This window comes from Mytilus edulis, chromosome 14, assembly GCF_963676685.1.
Source record: "Mytilus edulis chromosome 14, xbMytEdul2.2, whole genome shotgun sequence".
In the NCBI taxonomy this organism is placed as follows: domain Eukaryota; kingdom Metazoa; phylum Mollusca; class Bivalvia; order Mytilida; family Mytilidae; genus Mytilus; species Mytilus edulis.
In genome coordinates, this window is record NC_092357.1 from 37,161,269 (window position 1) to 37,180,827 (window position 19,559).

General features: G+C 31.7%; 1 protein-coding gene across 1 annotated transcript; it reads right to left on the reverse strand.

Annotated features, from left to right (window-relative positions):
• Positions 1–3,758: 3,758 nt before the first annotated feature.
• On the reverse strand, positions 3,759–18,681 carry LOC139503508 (dynein regulatory complex subunit 2-like). The gene is made up of 11 exons (XM_071293297.1): positions 18,595–18,681; positions 16,996–17,178; positions 16,204–16,456; positions 14,896–15,119; positions 13,010–13,207; positions 10,794–10,871; positions 9,771–9,911; positions 9,002–9,154; positions 8,064–8,281; positions 6,608–7,174; positions 3,759–6,331 (listed from the first exon to the last, which is right to left on the reverse strand). The coding sequence occupies exons 2-10, from the start codon at positions 17,140–17,142 to the stop codon at positions 7,078–7,080; spliced, it is 1,509 nt and encodes a 502-aa protein (XP_071149398.1). The 5' UTR covers positions 17,143–17,178; positions 18,595–18,681; the 3' UTR covers positions 3,759–6,331; positions 6,608–7,077.
• Positions 18,682–19,559: the final 878 nt, after the last annotated feature.

A 19,559-nucleotide genomic window follows, 5' to 3' on the forward strand; every position in this document is an offset into this window, starting at 1 on the left:
CAGGAGTGTCCCAATTTCAGTTTTTTATGCCCCATTTTGTAAGTCTCATTTATTATGGGCATTATGTTTTCTGGTCTGTGCGTCCGTACGTTCGATATTCCGTCTGTATGTCCCTCTTCAGGTTAGACTTTTTTTGGTCGAGGTACCGGCGTAGTTTTTGATGAAGATGAAGTCCAATATACTTAAAACTAAGTACACATGGTCTAGTGATCATGGTGATATGATCTTTCTAATTTTAACATCAAATTAGAGATTTTTCCACATTTTCGCGGTCCATGTTGAACATAGAAAATGATAGTGCGGATAGAACATCCGTGTACTTTGGACACATGCTCCAAGGATCCAGCAAAACTGATCTTTCTTAAAGTAAAGAAATCGAAGGAAAACGGGTAATTTTTAGCCATATCATTTGAAAAAAAAATCCGCGGTCACAATGTATTTAATGTTAACAATTATAGGTCAAAGTACGGCCTTCAAGACGGAGCCTTGGCTCACACAGGACAGCAATCTCAGGCTGTTTTTGCATAAAAGTTGCTTCCAGGTTCAAGCAATACTGATGTTTCTTAAAGTAAGGAAATCGAAGGGAAACGGGTCATTTTTAGCCAATGACTGAGAGAAAAAAATCGGCAGGGGGCTGTGCCCCAACCCCCTATTATGGGGGCCTCAATCGGTGGCCCCCAAACCCATGCCTCCCCTGAATTCGAACCCTAGTTACGGCCCTGGAATCCCTACTTCACTTTACAAAGTAGGTGCCTTCATTCCCCGGCCAGAAACAGGGGTTAAAAGAGATTAATATCCTTTCTCAAAAAATGTTGTTTGATCAACTGTTAGATTCTGAAAGGATGGTATTATTCCCTACACCAACTATGTTTGACCTACTGCTTATAGGTTTTTTTTTAGAAAGGAAATGGCATCCAAACACACATCTTTTTATTTCTATTTTCTATGAAATCTTAACATTGACTAATGAATCATGAAAATTATGTCTAGATCAGAAAACCATATGTCAGACTTGCATGTACACTTTGCAATCAATCTATGCATTAAATTTAGTTGACATCTTGCCAATAGAATCTATATATAAGAAACAAACTAAATCATGTAAATTTAACACTAACCAGTATGAACCTTGAAAGTGATGTCATGGTAAGATGATACCGGCCAGACATTTACACCTTACAGTAATCTCATACACTAAATACAGTTCACCTTTTGCTTGTAGTTTAAGAAAAGCAGACCCAATCATAAAAGTTAACATCGAGCACTGAACTGCGAAAATGAGGTCCTAGTCAAAAATAAAATGTTTCCCTGAGTGCAGCTGGATACGACCCCTCTCCCTTCCCTTTTTTTTTACATCAGAAAATATTTGAGAAAATGTCTCCCCCTCAAATTTCTTTTTAACCCCCCCCCCCTCCCCCCGTCTTCCAAAAAGAAATTCTTTCCCTCAAAATATGGTCATAATCTCAATTCAAATTGCCAATGGAGTTTGCAGCCATAATTACCCATTTAAATACATCATAAAAGTCTTAAAACAGAAAATGACATAATAATGGCTAAAATCTAATATTCCTTTAATAGTAACTCCAAAAAATAAATTGACAGCTAATCACCTTAAGACAAAACAACATTTCTTTATACATGATTCCAAAGCAGTGTAAGGGAGGTAATCCAAACATACACAACATTGTTCTTTAAATGTGTTTAGATTATCTCCCTTTCACTGCTTTTAAATTGTCTAACCAAGAAACCCTTCTTTCCCCCCTTCCCCCTAATTACTAAACGGTTTGAGCCATAACCCCCCCCCCCAAAGTCAATCCTAACCATCCCTTTGTGGTATGGAAACTTGTGGTATAATTTCAGAGAGATTTATACACGGTTCCACAAGTTATTGGCTGACCAGAAAAATGCTTATTTGGGCACTTTTTTGGCCCCTAATTCCTAAACCATAACCCCAAAAAATCAACCCATACCGTTCTTTTCTGGTTATAAACCTTGTGTTTAAATTTCAAAGATTTCTATTTACTTAAAATACTAAAGTTATTGTCCAGAAACCAAATGTCTTCAGACGACACGGTCAATGATGACGTGATACCAATATACAACGACAACATTTTTTGCTGTAGTATAATAAAATCTGGCAGACTGATATGTACATTGAAAAATATTTCAATACAACAAAAATAGTTGACCTAATGCATATAGTATTAGAAACTAGATGTGCCAAAGCGACACAAATGGCCCCGTCTCAAAAAGTTGAAAGATGTGCAATTTCAATAACACATGTGGACACAAACATGATGGTAGTCTCACATATCAAAAATCAGCTCAAAATCGGGAGGCATATAGAAAAATTCTGTATAACTGTGATTTTCAACAATTTTCAAAGTTGTAAACCCTTAATTTTGGCAAAAATTAGCGGAGCGGAACAAAACTTAAACTTGATCTGTAACTCACACACCAAAAATCAGCCCAATATAAGAAAGCGTTTAGAAAAAAGTCTGCATAACAGTGATTTTCAACAATTTATCAAAGTCCATAGCCCATAATTTCTGCAAAAATTAGCCAAGCGGAACAAAACTTAAACTTGATCTGTAACTCATCCTGGTTATCTCACATGCCAAAAATCATCTGAATATCTGAAGGCATTTAGAAAAAAAATATGTATAACTGTGATTTTCAACAATTTATCAAAGTCCAAAGTCCGTAATTTCAACAAAAGTTAGTGGAGCGGAAGGAAACTTAAACTTGATCTGTAACTCATCACGGTTAACCCACATACCAAAAATCAGCCCAATATCTGAAAGAGTTTAGAAAAAAAGTCTGTATAACTCTGATTTTCAACAATTAATCAAAGTCCAAAGCCTGTAATTTCGGCAAAAATTAGCAGAGCGGAACTCATCATGGTTAATTTACATACCAAAAATCAGCCAAATATCTGAAGGCATTTAGAAAAAAAACTCCGTATAATGGTTTGTTGCGGAATGACGGAATGACGGAATTTAGGAATTATGGAATTTCGGACAAGGGTAACATTATATGGCACCAACAACTTTGTTGCAGGGCCATAAAAAAGACAAAACACAATAAATAAACTTTAACCACTGAACCATAAAATTGAGGTCAAGGTCAGATGACACCTGTCAGTTGGACATGTACACCTAACAATCACTCCATACACTAAATATAGTAGAGTAATAAGTACCTGTAGACCTATATTGCTTATAGTATATCTGAGATATGGACTTGACCACAACAACTTTACCTTATTTACTGATCCATGAAATGAGGTCAAGCTAAGATGAAAACTGTCTTACAGGCACAAGCACCTTGCCCTAGTCACTGAACCATGAAAAGGAGGACAAGGACAAAAGACATATGACAGATGGAAACTTCATAACATAAGGGATCTATAAAAAAAAAAGTATGAAGGTTGCAGGTCTTCTATAGTTGGAAATATTAAGCTATTAAGAAAGTTGTTTACGATAACACTGCTGCTATATATATCACTCTTCCTAAGTAGAGCTTTCTGCAACTTCTGCAACAGCAATCAAGGCTCGACAAAACATGAGTTTCCACCAAATTAGTATTGATTGCCTAAGATTCTGTTTAGAGACTATTAATCAGATAAAAAGTACTACTCAGATATCAACTACCCAAGGTTCTGTCTAGATACTATTATTCAAACTAAAATGGTGCCAGTCAGATCTTTACTGATTATCCATGGTTCTGTTTAGAAAGGCTAACAGTAAAACACAATGCAAATTCCTTGTAATTTATTAGTTTACATAATTCACTGGGAAAATTATAAAAATAATAAGAGCATAGAAAAAAAATAAAAATCAATTGTTAATATAAAATTAAACTTGCTTTAAACAACAAATGCTTAACAAAATATAAAAGCCTACTAAAACAGATATCAAAATCACATCTGCACTTCATTAAAATTGAAGTATATAAACCATATCTTGCTCTAAATGTTATATCAACTTTTGAAAAAATAAGAACAATAAATAAGAGGGTCTGGATGGGGATATTCATTTTAGTATATGCCATTTGTTTCTCAATTCTTTATACATGTAGAACCTTATTTTTCTGTTTATTCTTTATTTATTGTCATATTTTTCTCTATACTAAAAAAAATTCCACCACGACCCTCATAAATGCAACTAGAATGGATATATATGCAGAGGAATAAATCAGTTTTCTATATAAAATTTATAGCAGGGGGCTTACAGCTTTAAAATGAGATAGCAGATTAACCCAAGTTTTTGTCAGAAAAGGGACACCAATATCATGTCTTTAAATAAGACTTAATGAAATAATTGAATAAATTAATGTATTTTTGCTGGGTTTAAGGGATTTATGGTTGTAAATCACTTTTTGCAGTAGTTAAAATTGAATTGAATTTTATGCTCTCAGAAGATTATACTTTCCTTCAGAAACTATGGTTGAAATTTTAAAGAGTAAATTCGATTAATTGTTTGGTGTTTAACGCTGTTTTCAAAACTATGATGTTATTTCATGCCAGGAAAATTTTTTTGGTGGAGGAAGCCTAAGTGCCCCAAGAAAACTGACAATTCTTATGAATTAAAGTGGAGTCAAGTGCACCTGCCACATGCTGGAATTGAACTCAATTCCTCAGTTTAGACAGGCTAGTGATGCATTTGTTTAACTTACAGACCACTCTGCCACATAGGCCTCTAAAGGTTAAGTGAAAATATATTACGCAGAAAAAAATTCTAGAATCCTAAATCCTTGAACATCATTTATTTTAAATATAGTCTGATTGCAAGTTTAAACCATAGTAACCTATTTTTCTTATTAATTTACAGCCCATTGCATTGAGTGTGTACATAAAGGTAATATCTTTGGTTAGCTTGCTTGCTGGCTGAACCATGAAGTCATTATTATGTTAGGTATAGTACCCTCTTTTTGAATAGCCTATATATAGCTACAGAGAGATAAATTGGTTATCTGCTGGACAAGTCTTCTCTTCAAGGAGGATAGTTTACCTAACCAAAGATATTACCTTTACCTACACACTCAATGCAATAGGCTGTAAGACAATATTTAGGTGTCCCCTAGTGACTACAAACATGTTATCTATCTGTGCATCACTAAATATTGTCTCTTTTTTATGCCTTTAAAAATGGGAAAATTCAAGAGAAATTGGTTTAATCTTATTTCATTACACCTATTAAAACATGACAAGTGTAGATTAGAACAATCAAAGCATACATTATTGATCAACTAAATGCAAAAGGTATATAAAAACACAACATTAAAATCTAAATAACATTAAAAAAATCTTCAGTAAAAAAACTAACATATTTTGCTATGAAAATGATTGTCCATTTAATCATTGTGTGAAAATGATTATAGTCGATAAACTTTTATCACAGAACAAATTAATGGCCAATGCATGAATAAATAGACTACACGTTACCCTTCAAATTCATCTTGGTACCTTCAGTTATTGCTTTTTATAAACTAGATGTATAGAACAACCAACAACAAGGTAGGCTAGATTTCATATAACTGTTACAGTTTCCTACCAATGAAAGTACAATTAAATAATATATAAAGATACATTCTCTTTTATCTGAAAATACATGCATTGACCTTGTTAAAAAATAAATTGTAAAGCTATGTTTACCATAGACAATAAACTTCCTATAATATATATAAACAATAATATTTACAAATAAATGCATAAAAGTTGTCTACTAATTATCACAGCTGTAGCTTTAAGTTATTAGGACTGATTCAATTCTTCTTAATTTCAGAATACAATATAAAACAGGAGTACATATAAATATTGTTTCACCACCAAATAGATTTTTTTGTGTCAGTGGCTTTGGCATCAATTGTTTTTTAAAAGATGATTCTATTCAATAAAAGCATTTTGATGTTCACATTTAAAAATTCTTTCAAGATGCAAAAATGACAATTTAAATAACAGTTTAAATAATTTTAAAATGCATTTACCTGGATACAAGCGACAATATTGTAAATTTAAAAATCTGTATGTATTTATTATTTTGATATTTAAAGAATGGACAAAAATGTGATATGTATTTATGTGATTTTAATAAATGCTGCATACAATTATCTCATAGTTTTTGCTCAATAATAAAATGCATTTGTGAAAAAAAAGACACAACTAAAAAGAAAATTATTTCACCGGAATTTAAATGCAGTTTCATCAATGGTTTCAGAGGTGTCGTGACTCGTTGCAAAATAGAATGTTATCTTATCAAAATAAATGTTACAAATATATGCATTAGAAAGAGGAACAACACAGTTAAAAAATGCAAAAATCGGTAAAAATGTAACCCGAATAATTCAGACCATCTCCGTAATCAATCTCTCCTACTTGTGAGGGCCTGAATTCCTTACATGATAAAAACTCGTCACGAATCCTGGATTTTTAATGGTGCCCTGTAAAAGAGGTGACCAATCAGCAATTAGCTCTATTTTATCGAGATAGGTAAATCCTGAGCTAATTCCGAATGGTTGATTGAAGTTTTTTCATTGTCTATGCATTCATGCAGGCGTTAATGTAGTAACGGAATATAACGACTGAATTATTCAGGTTAGTAAAAATGCTGTAAGTTTGAATACCTGAATTATAAAAATAAAATTACTGTTAATAAATAATGACTGTATTTATTAATGAATAAGTATTGATTTTGTGCATGGGGTAATACATATTTTCTGTTAACATCTAATAAAATATTGGAAAAAAAATATTTCCTCTTACTAGCCTACAACAGAAACAATCTGTTTGACAAACAAAATTTAGACATGTAAAAAAAATTAAATTGCATTGAATGTACAAAAAAATCAGGGGAAATAACTCACTTCATTTATGTAATATGCAATAGATGTTTAAGGGCAAAAAATAAAATTATCATTTATAATTAGTTAGCCAGTAAACATACACACTTTATGGTTAGTCTAATTGGTTATTCAAGATTCAGGATATGCAATCATATTATGATGCCTATAAAAGCTCTCATTTCAAAATGAAAATAAACAAAGGAGACAGATGTCTTAGATGTGTGTTTTAGTTCACTATGATGGTAAAACATGTCTGACCACATGTGCTGCCTCTACAACTGTTTGTGCTACGGGTCTCTGTACACGAGGGTCTGTAACTGGTACATTTAATCTGAAAAAAGTTTAATTGTAGTTTTCTATATACTGACATTTTACAAATAAAGTCCTATAAATTATGAAAATAAGGAGATGCGGTATGATTGAAAAGGAGTCCACTATCAACTAGAGTTTAAGGTGGTACCTAACACTAGAGGGAGATAACTCTGTAAAGTTAGCTAAACGTTTTAATAATGTTGTGTTGTAAAAGGAATAAGCTTCTCAATGATCAAAATTGATGTTTGTCAAACTGCTATATAACCAGTGTAATTTTTCTGACAAAACGGTTGGTTCAAAATTTTCAAAATTTTTTAGATTTTTGTTAAAGGGTCAAAGTAAATATTTTGACAAAATTTTATGAAAATTAAACGAGCCAAATTAATTTTAGTGAAAGTGTTGGGTACCACCTTAAAATGGCATTGATTTTCAACTAAAGGTCACTTGTATAGCATTCAACAATAAGCAAAAACCATAGTATTCTATAGTCAACTATGAAAAGATATTACATGACAAATTTTGAACCAATTCCAACAAGAAATCTAAAGATGATATTTTTTGGTAATTTTTAATACATCAAATGAACATAAAAACATAATTGATGTCAAAAAATAAAACTTCTATTCCAACCCTCCTGCATACATTTTTAATGGATTAACCCAAATCTATAATGACAATTTTTACACACTTTACTTTTTGTTGTCTGCTAAGATATCAACTAATTATGTTTTTTCTTCTTCTTCTTTTTTTTATGTGCATAATTTTTTTTTGTTTATTATTGGTGCAAATTTACATAATTCACTTGTGTTTATGTCCTCAAATTTGGTTTTCAAAATTTTCTCAAGAGAACAAGACAAAATTTGGTCAATAAACATATGATGTGCAGTATATAATAAGTTTTCACTTACTTTACATTTGTTTTATTGTTAACAATAAATAATGGATTGACTTGGCTGATGATTTCATCATTAACAGAGATTCCATCCAGGTACTGCTTCAGTAAAGTTCGCAGCTGTTGGTTTTCTTGGACTAGACCCATCTTCTCTTTATCTAGTGCTAACTTGTCTAAGAATACTTTGTTGAATCTCTTCCAGAAGTTCTCCATTGAAGAATATTCATGCATAATCTGAAAGTAAATGTGAAAACCAACCATGTTGAAAAATAACAATCATGACTTTTCAAAGTATTTTGTGTTACATGTATTTCCTGTTTGTGATTTTTCATAATTAAAATAATAAAAACTATAACTGAAGAATTATAGCTGATATAGGAATAATCAACATGAGATAAACTAGATGATAGTGAGGGAAGTCATCACTGAGCCAAACAGCATTTAAATAAGGGTTATTCCATATGAAGGCACAGAGGTGTCAAAGTTTAAATTTTAGACCATGACTTTCAATTTAGTTTTCTTTCCTTCTTTTTATATAACACACCTTCTGGTAGCTTATAGTATTATGTCTGTCACCAATTAAAGTTATTTTTTATATAACACACCTTCTGGTAGCTTATAGTTTCATGTCTGTCACCAATTAAAGTTATTTTTTACATATTGTAAATCAATTATGATGCTAGCTCAAGGTTGGTAAGCAACAATAGGTCAATGAATAACCTATTACAATGAGAAACTTACAACTTTAAAGCTTTTACATAATTTAAAAAAAAAAAATCATAATTCAGCCAATTTTTCCTACCTGAGCCAGGGGTTCATAACCTTGTTCTAACATGGCTGTTTGTTAAGTTTTTACATATACATTACAGAGAATTTTGCGTGTATTAAAGAGGAAAGCATTAATTCAATTTAAAAAAAAATCAACATTTATTCCACTCTTAAAATTTTTCCTACCTGAGCCAGGGGTTCATAACCTTTTTCTAACATGGCTGTTTGGACATCATCCTGTTCCTCCTGAGTGAGGGAGGAGGCATAGAATGGAAGCACCTTCTCCTCCTCTGTCTCCAGCTTACGACACATTTCTGCTAGTTTCAATATCACAGTGACCTGAAATACAAAAAGTAACTGCATGACTACGGCAACTGAAGAGGGAAATTGAAGAGAATTATTTTCTTGATCAACCGTTGAATTATAGCCCCTTGGATGCTCTATATCAATCTGATCACTAATTTATACATTAACTGCCTTAATTACTCAGTGTTTTTATTTTAAAAAAATATTCTTATTGTTTTGGTTGTTTATTTATCTATTTTTATTTATTTTTTTATTTTATATTTTTTTGGGGCGGGCTTTTTATATACAGCAGACAGCAATAGGGACACATGTGTCCCACTAGATATATGGATTGACTACTAGAATACTTATCATATTGTCCTATATTCCTGGATTCTTGAAATTCTGTCAAATAATAGTACAAATGGATCAATTTTGTCCTGCCTTATTTTTTTAGTTGTGATCTCTGTCCTGCCTTTTTATTTTTTCACTATATTCGGTCCTGCTTTTTTTTTTAGTTTAATCTGTCTTTTTATATTTGAATTGTCATCCTGCCTTTTTTTGGCAAAGTATCTCATCTTGCCTTTTTTTACTTATAACTCCTTTCCTGTTCTTTTTCAAATTTCCAACCCCACCTCAATACAAATCCAATGGTAGCTCCCTAACATACCTTCTCATTTTGTCTTTTCAATTCTTTCATAGCCGAATTGCTTTCTAATGTCATTTTTGTTAGCTTGTCCCTCTCTCGCTCTCGTAACTTATTCATCTGTGCTTTCAAGTCTTGAAAGTGGGCTAACATCTTTTCTCTTTCCTGTAAAATATATTAATCATTAATCCCTTTCAATATCTTTTTTTATTAACTTAATCATTTTTATTGATTGGAAAAAAATTTACCATAAAGTTGGGTTTTTTTGGTTTTTTTTTTAAGTTTTGACAAACTCTTTTACATATTAAGGATGTACTTAGATGTACTTAATTAGGTGAGGTTTTGGAATTTATGTCAAATGTTCAGACGCCTTGGTGTTTTTCCATACAATACAATGTATAATATTTTGCCCCATAACACCCATTTATTTTTTCATATAAGACTTAAAAGCTCATGAAAGGTCATTTACCAAAATTTTAGAAGATTCTTAATTTTCTTTCTTTTGTTTTGAGAACTAATAATACCAATGCAAATATAAGGTAAAAGTCAGAGTCAGCCTTTTCCCCCCATATTTTAAATCTCAAATATCTCGAAAAGGAAGTCCATGACCTGTCAATATTTTTAGCTTATTTTTATCCTTAATTGATGCTCTATCACTTTATAGTATTAATTTTCACCTAACCTCACCTAAGTACATCCTTAAGGGTTCAAATATATCTTGCCATTTTTGCAAAACTTCAGATGAATGTAATCTCTATTCACAAAGATTTTAGTCAGATGTAATGAATGTTATCTATAAGGGATGACCTATACTTCATTGAGACACCTCTTTCAAAAAATTTCCATTCAATTAACTGAAGTCCAAAAAATACATAGCCAAAAAATATTCCAAGGTAAAAATGACAATTTCATTACAGCTATGAAACTACTTTTAAAGGGACATGTATAAAAGACCTGTACACTCTATTTGAAGTGATATATGTACCAAGATTTATTGAGTATAAAGTGAGTTATTCCCCCTCGAACATACCTATAACCTGTACTTACCTCTTTAAGTTGTTTATTTCTTTCTTCACATTCTTTTGCATTGGCCATCATTTTATTTTTTAATTGTGAAATGTTGTCCTAGAAAATACATGTAAATTTATTCTGTAATAATTATTGTAGTGTTTAAACGATTTTTTTTCAGAAACTTGACCTATAAATCTTCTACTGATTCTGTTTTTTGTCTCAACTAAATGGTAAATAAGGCCAAATAAAAATATATTTGTGGTTCCAGTTACCCTACCTTCCCTACTTTTTTGTCTTAAAAATAGCCTACCCTAAAGATTTTATTGACATTTTTCATTAAGCACTGTTAAAGTCAAAATGTTGCTCCCATATACTCAATGTAATAAAAAAACATAAAATTAAAAAAAATCCCTACCTACCTACCCTAACTTTTTTTAGATGTAACTGGAACCACACATACTTTTTTATTTGGCCTAAGTTACTTTTCAAAAAATCATTTTGAAATAATTTGCTTCCTCTTGTGAAGGCCATGAAATCACCCCTGGATTTTTAATGGGGCTTTTGTTGCAGTCTTTAATTTTCAAGTTTGTGTCATGAATACTGTTGTTTTCGTATTTGCCATTTTCATTATCATTTTGATTTTAGTTTTTTGTTTTTGTTTCAAATATCCCTTTAGTCTCTCTTTCACCTTTATTAAGACCTTTGACCATGGGAAAATGTCTATAAAAATGTTAAAACACAAAAGATTTTTAAATTTATTCCGTTTCCCAATTTCATGTTTGCAAAATTCCATTTAAGAAATACTGACTTTTCCAGCACCATGTTAGGCAACTTCCCTAGCTAAGAGTTACGATCCACTTGGCTAGCAAAGATGTATGATAGGAAAACCTGTATCCTTGCCTTAAAAACCCACAAATTTCTTATGTTGCAAAAATCAGCTGCTTTTTTATATAATTTATTCATAAATAAAAAAACAAGAGTGCACACACTGAAATGTCTCGCCTTCTTTACTAATCATTGATATTATGTTGATACTCCTAAATATAAAGCTTTATTACGACTGTCACATAAACTTAACATGAACCATGAAAATGAGGTCAAGGTCAGTTGAACCATATGCCAGGCAGACATGTACAGCTAACAATGCTTCCATACAACAAATATAGTTGACCTATTGCTTATAGTTTAAGAAAATAGACAAAAACACAAAAACTTAACATTAAGCAATGAACCGTGAAAACCAGGTCAAGGTCAAATAAAACCTGCACAACTGACATATAGATCATAAAATATTTCCATACACCAAATATAGTTGACCTATGACATATAGTATTAAATGAAAAGACCAAAACTCAAAACCTTAACTTTGACCACTGAACCATGAAAATGAGGTCAAGGTCAGATGACATCTACCCGTTAGACATGTACACCTTACAATCATTCCATACAACAAAAATAGTAAACCTATTGCATAAAGTAGGAGAAAAACAGACCAAAACACAAAAACTTAACTATAACCACTGAACCATGAAAATGAGGTCAAGGTCAGCTGACATCTGCCCGCTAGACATGTACACCTTACAATCATTGCATACAACAAATATAGTAAACCTATTGCATAAAGTATGAGAAAAATAGACCAAAACACAAAAACTTAACAATAACCACTGAACCATGAAAGTGAGGTCAAGGTCAGATGACACCTGCCAGTTGGACATGTACACCTTACAGTCCTTCCATACACCAAATATACTAGACCTATTGCTTATAGTATCTGAGATATGGACTTGACCACCAAAACTTAACCTTGTTCACTGATCCATGAAATGAGGTCGAGGTCAAGTGAAAACTGTCTGACTGGCATGAGGACCTTGCAAGGTACGCACATACTAAATATAGTTATCCTATTACTTACAGTAAGAGAGAATTTAACATTACAAAAAATCTGAACTTTTTTTTCAAGTGGTCACTGAACCATGAAAATGAGGTCAAGGACAATGGACATGTGACTGACGGAAACTTCGTAACATGAGGCATCTATATACAAAATATGAAGCATCCAGGTCTTCCACCTTCTAAAATATATAGCTTTTAAGAAGTGAGCTAACACCGCAGCCGCCGCCACTGGATCACTATCCATATGTCGAGCTTTCTGCAACAAAAGTTGCAGGCTCAACAAAAATCAAAGTTTATCATATATTAAAATAGCTTTCAGAATTAAAAGTTATTGTTGCCCAATTATGACATCTTACCGATAACTTATTGATTCTTCTCATCTGTGAATCTATTTCCTGTGCAGCATGATCGTCTTTGCGTTTATATTCCTCAAATTCATTCTTCCTACTTTTCGTTGAATTTAGATAGGCATCCAGAGCCTGCTCAAACTGTCTCATTAATTCTTTCTGTTTTTCAAACAGGAGGACCTTTAACCCATGTTTCTCTTCTGTATCCTGAAAATCAAGTGATTAAATCATTTTTCAATGCATATCTCTTGGTCCCCTTCTTGTAACTACATATCAGCTGTGTCCGATAGAAATCAATTTTATGCAAGTGTAAGTAAATATGTACAGTGAAACCTGACTAAATCGAACCCTTTCGGGACTTAAAATTTTATTCAGTTTTGGAAGGTATTCGGTTTCATAAGGTTCACAATGCATAAAATGTGATATGATTGGTCTTCAAAACAAGTTTGGATTAGACAGGTTTCCGGTTTATTCAGGGTTCGGTTTAGTCAGGTTTCACTGTATATGTATTAGATTCTGATTGATTTTGTAACATTTAGATATGAAATACAATGCAATAAAAGATGAAGCTTGTTCCATTTTGTAGCGTTCCATTAACAATTCACCTAGCATGAAACAGTCCCAGACTTTCCATTCATTTATTTTCAAAACCAAAGTAGGTTAACAGATGCATTGATGTAGATTGGCATAAAATCTATTTCTATTTTACACCGCTCATATATTAAAATGCAAATACTTTTTGCTAGTATCACACAAAAAATTGACTTATACCTATCAAAAATCTTCTAAGATTTAATAATTCCATTGATAGATTTGAACTTTAATTTGTTGGATAGTTATAAAATAATTAACATATATACTCTACAGCTCTTTTTATTCATTTTTATATATTTTAGGAGACATTATACCCTTACAAAACTCAAATAAACAAGACTTAGTGGATGAAACAGTTTAAGGTGGTACATAACACTACAGGGAGATAACTGTGTAAAATCACCTGATTGTTTTAATCACATTCTATTGTTAAGAAAATATGAAGCTTCTCATGCAATGACCAAAATAAGTATTTGTCAAACTGCCATGTATTCATCCAATTGTTTCTTATAATATGTCTGGTTCAAGATTTTTTTGGAATTTTTATATTTTTGTCAAATCAAATATTTGTCAAAAGTATTTGAAAATTAAATGAGCTGAATGAATTTTAGTCAACCTATTTGGTTCCACCTTAAGCAGGCTAAATCATTAAAACATGGAGCATATTTGTTACCTACCTAAGTAACAGTTAACTTATAATTCAATAATACTTAACTATGGATTCAGTTATTTTTCGTAGGTTTAAATTTTCATGGATTGAGGAAAAGTCGAGTTTTCGTGGACATTTGATTTTTTATACACCTTTTTTTTTAAAAGCCTGAATACAAGCCTATATAATTTAATTTTGGATGTAACACGTCTTCTTATTGGCTGACGTTATTTTGTTATGATCCCATAGACATAATTTAGTCATGTGACCGTGACTTCATCAACCCTTTTTTATGGTTTTCTACGGTTTAAAATGGAATTTAGAATTAAATTATAAGAAATGACTGCAATATTTTTTCTGTCTATTCGAAATAACATAAAAAATGTGGTGCACACTGTTAAATAACCTGCTACGCGCGTTATTCAGTGTGCACCAAATTTCCTTGAACATTTAAAACAGGACTTTGTTTCACCTCCTTCCTCAGGAAATACGACCTGAGTTATTTCATGTCCTGAAAAAGTTCAGATAGTATGAAAGTTAGAATATATTCCCAAATAATGATGAATCTTTGAAGTAACTGATTTTGTTGTGTGTATAAAGTAGAAAATGATTTTGGTCCTTTAAACATTAAAAGTCATTATAATACAGGTACCTTGTTTTTAATTTCATCACAAAAACTTTCAAATTCAGCTCGAGCCTCATTTTCCCGATCTTGGAAGTTTTGATCCATAGCAAACAAAATGTCAGCTATATCATTCATTTCAATCCCATGCTGTTCAATCATTAAGGCTCTTTCCGTGTCAAATTCTTCCTGGATAAGGGCTAACTCATCTTCATAATATATCTGTAATTTGTTTAACCTTTCTTCTTGTATGTCTATAAAATAAGAATAAAATGTACTAAAATTGAGATAATTTCAGATATATATTTAATTGCAGAATCTATTGGTTTATGGATTTTGAGCAGCAGTATGTTTTTGCCATAACTTGTGCAAAGTCATCATGTAAACAACAGACATCAAAGTCTTTCTTTTTGCTCTATCATCCCACAGTATACGTTATTTTTTAACATACATGTAGGTTAATTCCTTTTAGGAACCTATTAATATATGCTTGGGTGTACATTTACAATTTTCAGAAATCAAAGGTTTAGCAATAATAAACTAGAGGCTCTAAAGAGCCTGTGTTGCTCACCTTGGTCTATGTGCATATCATAAACGAAGGACACAGATGGATTCATGACTGAATTGTGTTTTTTGCTTATGGTGATGTGTTTGTAGAGCTTACTTTACTGAACATTCTTGCTGCTTACAATTATCTCTATCTACATGTATAATAATAAACTTGGCCCATAGTTAAAATATTTTGTAAAAATTTACTAAATTTATGAAAATTGACTATAAAGGGCAATAACTCCTTAAGGGGTCAATTGAGCATTTTGATCATGTGACTTATTTGCAGGTCTTACTTTGCTGTTTACAGTTTATCTCTATCTATAATAATATTCAAGATAATAACCAAAAACGGCAAAATTTCCTTAAAATTACCAATTCAGGGGCAGAAACCCACAACCTGTTGTCCGATTGATTTGAAAATTTCAGGGGGTAGATAGATGTTGAACTGATAAACAATTTTTCCCCATGTCAGATTTGCTCTAAATGCTTTCATTTCACAGATATAAGCCAAAATCTACATTTTAACCCTATGTTCTATTTTTAGCCATGGCGGCCATCTTGGTTGGGTTACTGGACACATTTTTTAAACTAGATACCCCAATGATGATTGTGGCCAAGTTTGGTTAAATTTGACCAGGTGAGCTAAAAATCACAACTGTAATTTCAGTAGCGAATTTCATTCTTAAAATTTTGATATTGCTTTAAAAAGATTTCACATGTTTGCCACTGGTCAAGGAATTGCAATTATATAAAGCATGCATTAATTTCTGAATTAATAGTAGTTACCAAATAAACTATCCACAGCCTGTAAATGACTACGGAGAGCCATAGCATATTGTTCCTCTGCTTCCTGTAAATCTTTGGCGAGAGATTTAATCGTTGCATCTTTTCTGTCCACGATTCTTTCAAATGTCTGACTGAGGATTTCTATTTCTTTGCGTAGTTCTTTAGATTTAGCCTCTCTCATTATGTTCCTCCATTGATGATTCAGTTTGTTTAGATTGTATTTGGTTGCTCGTTCTTCTTTTGATAGTTTGTCCTGTAATATAGAATGATTTTTATTGGTGTACATGTACATTTTTGTAAGGGAGCTACCATTTGATTTTTATGGGGGGGGGGGGCTAGGATGAAAATTTTTGTCCTGCATTTTTTTTAGCTGTAATCTCTGTCCTGCCTTTTTATTTTTCACTCTGTTTGGTCCTGCTTTTTTTTTTAGTTTATCCTGACTTTTTTTTACCTAAATTGTCGTCCTGACTTTTTTTTTGGCAATTGTCTCATCCTGCCTTTTTTTTTTACTCAAAACTCCTGTCCTGCCTATTTTTTTCAAATTTCATCCTAGCCCCCCCATAAAAATTAAATGGTAGCTCCCTAAGTTGCAGTACTGTGAACTAAATTTGGTTTGACTTTTTTCCTGTGTCAGTGCTGTGCAAAACCTTAAGTGTTGCATGGAAATGAGATCTGTCTTTTGAGTCATTGTACAAATGTAATTGTAGTTTGACTGTGTTTTGTTGCCATAACCATTTATTGTTAATGTGTTAGTGCTAAAACATTATCTTATCTTTAATCGCCAGCAATTACCTTTAAGAACTGTGTTAACATATCTTCTTTCTTCTTTTTCATTTCCTCTTCTCCAAGTCTTTTCTGTTCTTCATAAGCCAATCTTTCTTCTTCTGTCATTTTTGACAGTTTTCCACCAGACTTCTTTCCTCCTTTTTTCTTAGGCATCTTGATTTAGTATGTAATGAATCAATTAATGGAAATCTGTAAAGTAAAATGAAAATACAGGAAATGAATGCAGGCATCATAAAGTTGATATATAAATATTATATTAAATTATAAAGTTATATATATATATACATGTAGTAAGCTTAAAAGAAGTAAAAACCTTATAGATTTCAAATTAAAAAAAATGAAAAGATATATTAATTAATTATTATTTTACAGTTACAATGTAATGACAAGTTTTAAAACTGTTTGAGATTTTCTATCTCTGTTTTACATACATGTAATCTTTCAGACAAATGACTTAGTCTTTGATTACATGCTGTACAGTGACTTATATTTGTTAATTCCTGTGTCATTTTGCTCTCTTGTGGAGAGTTTTCTCATTGGCAATCATACCACATCTTCTTTTTTTTATATCAGGACAATATTCAATAAATTCATTTCGTCAAATTTGAAATAAGTCACAAAAAAGATAACCTGTATATGTTTTAGGAATGTTACTCTATTTCCAAATAAAGATTTTTTTTTTTTTAAATTTTAAAAGCATCAAACTTACTAAAGCATATTATAATTAAAAACTTATTCAACACAAAACCTTTATAAAAATGGGTGCAAACCAATCCAGGGTGCAAACATATGGGGTGCAAACATTAAAGGGACAAAGGAGAATGAGAACATGATTTTGGGTAAACAACATTATTTGATCATAAACAACTTGCCTGATTGTGTGACATCAGATACACAAAAAGCTTCAGAATTATTGAAAATAGATCAGATTAAATTATACTCAAAAAGGACTTAAAAAATCTTGAGCAATGGAGTGATACATGGTTCTTGAAGTTCCTACCAGAAAAATGTAAACACATAAATATAAATAGATATAACGATAAATATGATCGAGAAACTAGCTAATTTCTTTAATTAATTTCAAACACCGAAAAAAGGCATAGCACAAGATAGAATAGCAATATGATCATTCACCAACGTTTTAAAACAAGTCTGAGGAAAACAGCTTTGCAGTAAGAATTGCAAAATTATAGAACAAGTTACCAGATAAAGTAACAAAAGTGCTATCTATAAACACATTTAAAAATAGATTTGATAAGTACTGGGAATACAAAGAAATCTATTATTCTGATTAACGAGCAGATATAACCGGAAGCAGCAATAGAAATAATAAAGATAACAATCAAACAAATGAGTCTGGTGAAGAGAAACCTTGAGGATCCTGTACCGTAAAACATCATCAAGTATAATTATTTTAAGTAAGTATTATGTCTAAAATTGGTCTGAATAATTATGATCGACCTTGTGTCAAATACGCTGACGCATTAACTATGTGTATTATTTTGTGGATTATAAAACAATATTGACATTGAAAAGTATTGTAATACAATGTACAGTTATACTCTAATGGGAACAAAGATTAATAAGTTTAGTTTGTCAACAAACCAGATGATGATCGTAAAAAGACCCGGGTATTGTCACTGGTAACGGAAGTAAACAATCCAAACTAAAACGTAAAATTAAACCGGACACACACATGCTAGGTGCTCTCAGCGAGGTCCGCTTTGATTAAAATGCGATGCTAGTTAACTCGGCCTAAAATAAACTCGGCCTACATCAATCTCGGACTTAAACAAAATCGGACAATCACAAACTCGGCCTACCCTTATTTAGAAAAAGAATTGAGTGAACTCGGCCTTTATTATATAGTTTTATTTTAACATGTTATATTTACTAATTTCTATTTTCCTCCCTCATTTTTAACAACTTTTTTTCTTCTTACAGAGTAATGACTACGGTTAAAGAAAGTACATCGCTGATAAACATTTTTTTTAAAATTCAATTTAAATATTTAAAGAATGTCGATGTGTTATTGCCTTATAATTCTTTTGAGCTTGAGGGGATGTGTGTGTGTGTGCGAGGAAAGGAGGGAGAAACCTTGTGATGCCGGTGAGAACAGTTAGCGTTTATTCATAGCATCAAAATCTTTTTTGCAATTCTTTTATACCTAAGATAATTGTGATTTTACGTTAGTAACCTACGTTTTCCTCTTCAAAAACGGGATATCGATGTTGCAATACTCTATTCTCTGCTTATATAATGAAGCAAAGAATAAGACCCTTTTTGCTAATGTTTAAGCGGACAATTTATGATTTTTGCATGAAAACGTGTACCTTTATTTTACAAAATTTAATTTTCAATAACATCGACAATATTTTAATGGGGACTGCAAAGTAAAATGCAACATAAACAATGATTTCAATGTGTCCATTAGCTTCTAATAGAAACAAGATAAAGGATACTTTATAGTAAGATGGTCGATTCCAGGACACAAGCCTTCTTCCAGCACCCGAAAAAAAACGCATTTTCCTCAGCCGACAAAGCACGGTTATGTTTAAATAGAGTAAGTC

Bases quoted from the DNA above. Each gene is read 5' to 3' on its own strand.
- LOC139503508 (XM_071293297.1), bottom strand. From the start codon at position 17,142: ATGCCTAAGAAAAAAGGAGGAAAGAAGTCTGGTGGAAAACTGTCAAAA. The intron at 10,872-13,009 runs GTAAGATGTCAT...TGTATTTTCTAG, and splicing joins GAAGAATCAATAAGTTATCG to GACAACATTTCACAATTAAA. The intron at 8,282-9,001 runs GTAGGAAAAATT...ATTTACTTTCAG, and splicing joins GTTATGAACCCCTGGCTCAG to ATTATGCATGAATATTCTTC.